Source organism: Penaeus japonicus, unplaced genomic scaffold, assembly GCF_977035675.1.
Source record: "Penaeus japonicus unplaced genomic scaffold, GWHDUDI00000001_assembly GWHDUDI00000031, whole genome shotgun sequence".
NCBI classification, from domain to species: domain Eukaryota; kingdom Metazoa; phylum Arthropoda; class Malacostraca; order Decapoda; family Penaeidae; genus Penaeus; species Penaeus japonicus.
Window position 1 is genome coordinate 4,754,391 of NW_028234433.1, and position 10,000 is coordinate 4,764,390.

A 10,000-nucleotide genomic window follows, 5' to 3' on the forward strand; every position below is an offset into this window, starting at 1 on the left:
GAGAAGAAAGTATGTGGCCAGTATCCCTGGTAGGCTAGAATAACAAGAAGTCAGGGGGACTATGACTCAGCAGAAATTGGAAGGCTTGTGTACATGTGTGTGTGCGCGTGTTTGTGTTTGAGTTTGTTTGTGTTTGTGTTTGTGTATGTGTGTTTGTGTATGTGTGTTTGTGTATGTGTGTTTGTGTATGTGTGTTTGTGTATGTGTGTTTGTGTGTTTGTGTGTTTGTGTGTTTGTGTGTGTGTGTTTGTGTGTGTGTGTGTGTGTGTGTGTGTGTGTGTGTGTGTGTGTGTGTGTGTGTGTGTGTGTGTGTGTGTGTGTGTGTGTGTGTGTCTGTGCACATGTGTATGACCTTGATATAGGGGATGAGGGGGGGGGGATGAGGGCTGAGACAGGATCTTTGCTATGGTGTCGGAAGGGGATGAGGGGGGTCGGGGGATGTAGTTACTGGTAATCCGAGCTCATTTGAAGAGGAGATGCTAGGGGAGTTTGGGTATTAGGAGAATGTTTTTTAGCCAGGCTCTCTCTCTCTCTCTCTCTCTCTCTCTCTCTCTCTCTCTCTCTCTCTCTCTCTCTCTCTCTCTCTCTCTCTCTCTCTCTCTCTTCCTCCCTCCCTCTCTCTCTCTCTTCTCTCTCTCTCTCTCTCTCTTCTCCCTCCTCCCTCTCTTCTCTTCTCTTCTCTTCTCTTCTCTTCTCTTCTCTTCTCTCTTCTCTTTCTCTTCTCTCTTCTCTTTCTCTTCTCTCTTCTCTTTCTCTCCCTTCTCTCTTTCTCTCCCTTCTCTCTTTCTCTCCCTTCTCTCTTTCTCTCCCTTCTCTCTCTCTCCCTTCTCTCTCCCTCCCTTCTCTCTCTTCCCCTTCTCTCTCTTCTCTCCTCTCTTTCTCCCTCTCTTCTCCTTTCCTCTTTTCTTTCTCTCTTTCTCTTTCTCTTTCTCTTTCTCTTTCTCTTTCTCTATCCTCTCTTTCTCTTTCTCTTTCTCTCTTCCTCTTTCTCTTTCTCTCTTTCTCTTTCCCTTATTCTTTCTCTTTCTCTCTTTCTTTCTCTTTCTCTTTCTCTTCTCTCTCTCTCTCTTTCTCTTCTCTCTTTCTCTATTTCTCTCTCTCTCTTTCTCTCTCCTTTCTCTTTCCTTTATCTCTCTCTCCTCTCCCTCTCCTCTCTCCTCTCCCTCTTTCTCTCTCTCTCTCCCTCGACCTTTCCCTCTTTCTCTCTCCCTCTCCCTCTCCCTTCCCCTCCCGCGCCCGCTGCCTGTCCCTCTCCCTCTCCCTCTCCCTCTCCCTCTCCCTCTCCCTCTCCCTGAGGATAATTTTAATAATGATGATAATGATAATGATAATGATAATGAGGAGAAGGAGAAGGAATGAGAAGAAGAAGAAAAGAAGAGAGAGGGACGGGGACGGGGACGGGGACGGGGACGGGGACGGGGACGGGGACGGGGACGGGGACGGGGATGGGGACAGACAAATAAAAAAAAAATATTGAATATCAAAAGAGGTAAAAGGAGAAATAAAGAGATAGTAAGTGAAAGAAGGTGAAGGTTCATTGTACATAGCATGTAAATTACTAATTCTTTTCCTTTTCTTCTGTTTACAGTAAGTGATGCAGAACTAACCCGCCTGAAGGATGCCTACAAGCGCACGGCCACCCTCAATGGGTCCATCACCAAGCAGGCGTTCATCCGCGAGGTCCTGGGGGAGGGGGTGCCTCTACAGCTAGCTGAGGTGAGTGCCTTCTCAGAACTTTGCTGACTCTGCTCTCTTGACATGTGTGGCCTTTGTTTGCATGGGATGGCGGAGTTAGTGTGATGACTAATTGTGTCCTTCTAGCCTGCTGAGGTTTTGAAATAGTCCTAGACCAGTTTGGGAAATAGAAGAGTATTGATAGAAGTTATTGAGTTTTTAAAATATATTTTTTTATGATTTGTTCACCTAAAGTCTAAAGAAGGAATTGGAGGCTAGAAGTAGTTTTGTTGCGGAGCCAAATTGAAGAAGACTTTGTTGACAGTGGTGTGTCTATAACTGTAAGGTTTCTGTAGATGCAGGAAGTGCTGATGGGTAAAGCTGGATGACTTGTGCACCATAGTACCATAGTCATAGTGTTTTATTGCTTTGTCAGTATTGATGATCTTTTTCTATTTTCTTTTGTTGTAAGCTTTGGTTTCTGATGGCATTTTAAGTTATATTTTGATGAAATCATTAAAAGAATTGTAATAAGAAATCAATAAATAGACACGAAGGATAGTTGTTTTTATTAGTATTTTGACAGGGTGTGGCTTTGTTGCACTTCTAAGAGTACTGGCAAAAGAACTGAGCAGGCTTCAAGGACTTTACAAATACTGTACAGTGTGGAATGTGGTGTTAAAAGGGTCTGCTGTCATTCAATAATTTCATCAATTAAGTAAATGGAAATAGATGTAGACTTTCATATTATGATTGCATGTGTGTGCACATAAGCAATGCACATACTACTTGCAACATCAGACTTACAAAATGCTCACTCACACACAATAAATGTGTAAATGCAGGATGTCCATATGCAACACTTATGTACATGCAATACATATATGCAACATATGCACATATACATACACATACATGTCTCCTAACTTGTAAGCACATATGTAGCTAATTCTGTAAGAAGATTTAATTTGTTTATTTATTTATTTTTTACTTTATTCTCTATCTTCTATTCTGTATGCTGACCACCAGACTAAATCGTCGCATGCATTTATGCTTTATACTCAGATTTAGGACATATTCTGAGAGTTGAGTGTCTTAATCTTAACCTAGAGATAATGGAAGGCATCTGTACATGTCATGGCGAGGACAAATTCAGATTGACACCTATACATGCCATGATGAAGAAGGCTGCTCTCTTTTCTGTGTTATTGTTATTGTTGTTATTATTATTGTTATAATAATAATAATAATAATAATAATAATAATAATTATTATTATTATTATTATTATTATTATTATTATTATTATTATTATTATTATTATTATTATAATTATAATAATTATAATTATAAATATGAAGATGAAGATGATGATGATGATGATGATGGTGATGGTGATGGTGATGGTGATGGTGATGGTGATGGTGATGGTGATGGTGATGGTGATGGTGATGATGATGATAATAATTATTGTTATTATTATTATTATTATTATTATTATTATTATTGTTATTATTTATATTTTATGTTATTAGTATAAGTATTATTATTACTGTATTTATTATTGTTTTTTTTAAATTGTAATGAAGTCTTTTCTTGCATTTGTCCATGATTGTTTAACCCATTCATGTTGGGACGTATTTCTACCTACTCCCGCTAACGCCGGGAAGATAACAAGCACGCTTCGTGCCGGGGTATTTTCTCACTGCACATGGACGCACTGATCCTCTCGGAGTGTTTTTCATCCACTCTATTCTTATGTTTTTCATGAATACAAAAATAGTACCATGTTCAGACGAGTTATCTTAGTTGAAAAAATGTCACAGTAATGCCTTCTTAGTTTTATTTGATTGAACTTTGCCTATATTCTTCACTTCTATATGAAAATACCAAAGGAAAGGGTGAAGCAATCTCTCAGTGGGGCATCAAAAAACATGTTTTATACTTATTATTTTTTTTTTTACCAAAATGAAAAGAAGAACAATATGAATAATCATACATGTACATATGAGTATGTACATGTACCTCGTGACGTGACCTGATGTGATATCTGTAATCAACAAATTAGAAGTATTGCACTAGTAATTTTTTACTTTATTTTATTTATTGGCCAAACACATTTAATTTTACAATTGTTTATTAACTCAGATCTTTTTATTCAACTGATCAAGAAGCAGAAATTACCATGATGTCATCAATATCACAAAGTTTTCTGGGACGTCATTTTTTAAAATGTTATATCTCATTTTATGACACTCAAACACTAAACTAAAGTAACAGAGTCTAAACAATTATTTAAAATGATTATATTTGAGAACAATCTAGCGATCTATTGCTGACGTTTCAGCGCGTCACATTGTCCCTCCTGGGACTCGGTGAGAAAATGCACTACGTCTCAGGACGTCACCTGGGTCCAGGGATATTTTTCAACCTCGTGATAGGACTTCAACCGGTGCGAATGGGTTAAACTTCCTCCCTGTTAGATGAAAGACAGAGTCGAATATCTAATTACAATTATATTATAGTTTCCTTCTGTTTTATTCCATTGCATTCCCATTTTGCTGTGTCTGCTTGAAGTTACATTTTGTCATGTCCACTTAAAGTTACTTATTGTCTACTTTTTACAATGTACTCACTGCACCTACCACTTCCACAGCTGATATTTGTGGCATGCGGAGGATCTGCGAAAGGGATTGCCTTCAAGGACCTCCTGTGCAGTCTGGTGCTACTGACCCGGGGCAACAGGGAAGAAAAAATAAAATGTAAGTTCTTGAGTGAGTGTGTGGGTGGGAGTGTTTTCTGAGTGGGAGTGGGAGTGGGATTATGAGTATGAGTATGAGTGGGAGTGGGAATATGAGTGGGAGTGGGTGTATGAGTGGGAATATGAGTGGGAGTGGGTGTATGAGTGGGAGTATGAGTGGGGAAGGGGAAGGGGAAGGGGAAGGGGAAGGGGAAGGGGAAGGGGAAGGGGAGGGGGAGGGGGAAGGGGAGGGGGAGAGGGATTGTATCAGGTAGTCTGATCATTTTGATATTTTTCCCATTCAAAATCAGTGATTATAAATAGATGGTATGATTCAGTGAGCCATATTCTAGGACACTTTCTTTGTGGCGATTGCAATGTCCTTAGTCCATGTTGTGTCAATGTCGTGTTATGTCATGAAAGTGGTATTCTAGAATGCAAAAGTGTGGCACATCTGTGTCTTATTATGTTTCAGACGAATGACATTGTCCAAACAACAAATTCATAAGCTACAGTCAGAGATAGCACTAACAGAAGATAGTTCAATTTTGGTATGAATCAGTTGTTGTGCTTGTTGCTTGTTAAAGAATTAACAACCATTTCATGAATGTGTGGTTGGTAATTTAGTCTACGCTCCATCAAAACAAATGAGATGAGAGGGATCGTGTATTTATGTATAGATCTTCCTATTTTGTGTTTGTATATACTGTATGTATACGCATATCTTTAATATATTATACATATAGACTCAATGTTTACATATTTCATATAATCATATACGTTCCTAGCTAGTGGTACCATTCATTTAACTTTACTCTCCTTCGGAAAATCCGCCAAAAGGTATTAGTTGAGAATGCCTATGATTCGGCAAGATATTAAAAGTATTAGTGTCAGTAATATATCTGCATATGTTGCAATAATTATAGATTTATTAACAAATTTGATGAAATCTCAGTGAAGAATAATTGGAGATATTACTTATTCATCATAAAAAGTCTCTTGTTTTGTTTGGCACAAGAATATATATTGAATTTATTCATATGATTTTTCTAAAAAAAATGGAAAGAAAAGAACATTGACTGTAACATTCAATTTTCATTGATTGATGAATGCATTGGGATGAGTTGCATTTTAGTAATTTTATGCTCGGTCACCTTTCAAGTCGAAATCATACTTATAAAGGAGTGAAGATGGATTTGCATAGTAACTTCAGAAATGTTGAACATTTTGATATGTTAGAAGTGTTAAGTCGCTCATATTGATTAGTGACAGAACTGAGAAAATATAAGTGACATGTTACTATAATCCTTTGCATTCTTTCATACCATTGCAGTTATATTTGGTGTTTATGCAAATGAAGCTGGCAGCCATGTTTTGCGAAGTGAGATGCTCCGCCAGCTGCAGGCTACAGAAGGAGGCTACAACCCAGAGATTCTCCATAAGTGCTTTGGCCAAGTAAGGGTGTGTTTAATAACTATAAGTATATGTACTTATTTATTTGTTTATTTCAGTCCATTGATTTTTATATTTACTGCACATGATGTATGCATTACTCCAGTAATCTGTAAATGTTAGTGTTACTATTACTTTTTCCTTAATTGTGACCTTACTCAACCCTCTCCTTACCTCCCTGAACTTTGAAAACAATTTACATTTTTCTATAATACATCTCTTATCTATCCAGAGTGAGCGTGTTAGTTATGATGAATTCAAAGACTGGCTGATATCACATCCCGATGCTACAACCGTCACCCGTTGGCTCCTGGCCGAGCCGTGCCACGTGTCTCTCTCCAATGACTTGGAGACGCCGACATTCTATCAGACACTGGCAGGAGTGACACACTGTAAGTTGCTGCGCATGTGTTAGATTCAAGATATGATATAGCTTTGATATATTCTGCTTATATATCCTGTCACACCTGAGCTTTCTGAAAATTATAGTTTGTCGGTAAAGTACCATAGTTACCATGATCAACATATATCCTCCAAAGGTAGAGAAACTGAACCATTTTAATCTGGCAATTACAGTGGAGGAAAAGGACATACTGGAATTGGAGAAATGGTATTGGAACCTCAAAGGCTCATCGCCAACGGGGAAGCTCGACCCAGACACCCTTGTGCCGCTCATATCACCTCCGCTACCTCCCATGCTTGCCAAAGGAGTCTTCAATGCTTTTGATGAAAACAGAGATAACCATATTGACTTCAAGGTTTGTTAGATCTAGGACTATTGCATATTGAATCCTCTTTTCCTCCTTATTTAAATGTTTCATTAACTTCATGCCGGGAGACAGGATATCATATCATGCAAACATTTTGCTCTTGTTAACCCATTGCTGATGGGGCTGTTTTGGCTCTAAATGGTCAAAATGTCAGGGTATTTCAAATGTGTAAGCCTAATGCCTTGGGCTATTTGCCTGCCTGGCCGCAGCCAAGCACTATACGCTCGATCACCAGGTGAGCTGGCCAGAAAGACAGCCGTGACAAAATATAATATCCCAGTGGCTAGTCCTGCCTCCACTTAATGTGATATCTTGTCACCTGGCGTTAATGGGTCCATTTTGTTTAATTCATTTACGGAAAAGGTTTTGGGCACATAATTCAAGCATTATTAAGAACGGAAGTTGTGTTTTGAAGTGCTTGCTAATAAATCTTAAGGCTAAATAATCATAATTTCTACACAGGAAATGGCATGTGGAATATCTGCTGCTTGCCGTGGACCCCAAACAGAGAGACAGAAGTTTTGTTTTAAGATATTCGATCGGGACCGCGATGGAAAACTCTCCAGGGAGGAACTAGTGGCCATGGTTCAGGCTCTTCTTCTCCTGAAGGATGAGGAGCAGGATGCAGACAATGGTAAAATGTGCTGTACTATAACAGGAGTTGTGAATTAGATTTTGTTTTTTTCAAACATGGATCAGATTAAACTGTAGTCATTGGAAGTGAAGCAATGGCACTTTTTTGTTTATTTATTATGTTCTTGAATGTTAGTCCAGCAAATGAACAAATCTAGATCCTTTGATATGTATATATATTTTTTCATGTAGCTGCAGTATGTTAGATTTTTTTTTTTCTTTATAATGGATAGAATACAACTTACTACACTGAACGTTATGTGTTCTGTCAGACACAGATACTTGGTATAGTAGTTTCCTGATGGTGTAATTACTATTATGGTACACTTAGTATGGGTATATTATATGTACTACTCACTTGATTGCATTTAAAACTTGCCTGCTAAAAGCATATAAGCTTAGAACATTTGAAGACTATGTAGTGATAGAAAGAAGTAGTAGTTGTTCAATTCTTTAGATTGTCCAAAATGTTTGCAGATGATTAGTGCTTTTTATGCATAATCATCAGCAAAGCATTGGAATGTCAAAGTGTCTGTTTTAACTGCAGATGATGTATGTTTAGGGGTTTCACCAGAGGCCGTCCAGAAACTTGTGAAGGAGCTGTTGGAGAACCACGATCCGACCAAGTCTAGCTTCGTCACCCAGGAGGAGTACCTCATGTGGACCCTGCACAACCCTCTCTCCACAGCCCTACTTGACATCATTTTCCAGGTATGTTGCATTTGGCATTTTGAGAGGGAATTTGTGGTAATTGAAAAATGGCAATATATCCATTTGTTTGCCAAAAATGTTTAAACCTATTGTTCTGTTTGCAAGGTGTGCCATATTGTCCTGGGGCTCAAGCCAAGCAGTCCTGGGGAAGAGGGAGAGATAGTTCTGGGTTGGCTACGCAGAGCGGAATGCAAGTCCCTTACCATTGGCCAGTTTTGGTACATCATCAACATGGAATGGTGGAATCTGTGGCTGGAATATGTAAATTACCAGGTATGTGGGTAAAAAGATTCCCTTTGACTTAGAGAAACCCCCTTTTTTCTTTAAGGTGTGAATGTTGGTAGAGCACTTATAGTTCATCCAGTATTGAGAGCAGTATTCTAAGAAATAGATTTTCCTTGGAATCTGGTTGTTGTTGAGAGTAAAAATTCTACTTATAAATTTAGATGCCAGATTACAATTTGCATGAAAACGTACGTTTAGGAAAATAATACTTCAGCATTTAATTCTAACTGAGTATATTTTTGAGTCACCCCACAAGCATTATTTCATCTTAAAGAAGACAATTCATTTTCATTTTTTTGTTGATATCATAAGAACTGAAGTTTCTTTGATCATTATTATATACAATTTTTATTTCCTCTGCCCAGCATTCAGCTGGATCAGACAGCAGTTCCCTGAGTCCCTCCTCTCACAGCAGTTCCCCAGCCAACTCCCAGTGTGGCTCTCTTAAGCGGACCAAATTACAGAAGAAATCAGCCCACTCGGAGGGAACTGTGGCCTCTGATGCAAACAAGTGAGTGCCCACTTCTTTCTGTTCCTTTGTTACTCCCCCCCCAAAAAAAAAAAAAGATATCAGTTAAATAAGCATGTCTTTACCAATAATAGGCCAACTAGTTACATATGTAAAGAATTTAGTATTAATTTTTGTATCAATTCTTTATCCATACATCCTCATTAAATAGGTTTCTTTGGGAGCATAAAAGATGATTTAATTTACATTTAATTATTCTGAATCCCTGTGTGACGGTATTTATTTTTCTTGTATGCATTTTGATATCCCTCTGATTTCTCTCTAGAAACTGTCTCCGTAAAAGACCTCTTTTAACGTAGCTTTTGCAGTTATTTACATTTTTCTAAGTGCAAACTAAGTTGTGGATCACCATTCAGTAATCTCCATTCAGACGGATCATTTGAAAGCACTCCTTTATGCTTCGGAATACCATCTTCCCACTTCACTAAATAAGTTACTGCCTTCTCTGTTTTTTATCCCATTCTCAATATTTTCCAAAAGTTTCTTATAATAGGAGTTACAATTATGTATCTCTCTCTTCAGCTTAGAGTACTGCCATCCAGACTAATAACTGCTGAAGGAAAATTTTCACTGTTTGTACAAAGTAGAAGTGTAATTTCAGGAACTATTAAATGATACAGGTTTGAGCCTCTTCTGTTGCTCCTCCTTGTGATCAGAAAAAACAAATTACTTTAGTTACTTCTTATTTGTTATAGTGCATGTACATATATGTCAGTTACTGCATGAATCCAATATCCTTTGTTTGTGGAGGAGTGAGCAATGGTATAATGCATTGTGGCCTCTTACTAATGATTATCCTGCTGCTGCTTGTGCCAGCATCATTATCAATAGCAAACTAACATTGCATTTTGGCCAGAAGTTTATGTATGGTTAAAGGGAAACACATATACTGGAGGCAGAAAAATGTAACAGATTAGTCTCTTGTTCAAACAAAGGTAGGAAATTTGGCATTCCACGTGGCACAGTCAAAAAGGGGCATTTTATTTACAGTATAATTTGGTGATTTGCTTAAATTAAACAGGTTTGCAACACACTCACATTCACTCCTACACCCACACTCACACTCACACTCACTCACACTCACACTCACACTCACACTCACTCACACTCACACTCACACTCACACTCACACTCACACTCACACTCACACTCACACTCACACTCACACTCACACTCACACTCACACTCACACCCACACTCACACTCA

At 38.3% G+C, this 10,000-nt stretch overlaps 1 protein-coding gene across 1 annotated transcript in view; it reads left to right on the forward strand.

Moving 5' to 3' along the window:
- Positions 1-10,000, forward strand: part of Usp32 (Ubiquitin specific protease 32) — a 44,425-nt gene that overhangs the window by 12,880 nt on the left and 21,545 nt on the right. Inside the window, exons 2-10 of the mRNA XM_086555403.1 lie at positions 1,589-1,716; positions 4,330-4,435; positions 5,747-5,868; positions 6,098-6,257; positions 6,442-6,623; positions 7,098-7,269; positions 7,816-7,979; positions 8,085-8,252; positions 8,630-8,775. Of these exons, the coding sequence (XP_086411529.1) occupies positions 1,589-1,716; positions 4,330-4,435; positions 5,747-5,868; positions 6,098-6,257; positions 6,442-6,623; positions 7,098-7,269; positions 7,816-7,979; positions 8,085-8,252; positions 8,630-8,775 (1,348 nt within the window). The remainder of the gene's footprint in view (positions 1-1,588; positions 1,717-4,329; positions 4,436-5,746; positions 5,869-6,097; positions 6,258-6,441; positions 6,624-7,097; positions 7,270-7,815; positions 7,980-8,084; positions 8,253-8,629; positions 8,776-10,000) is intronic.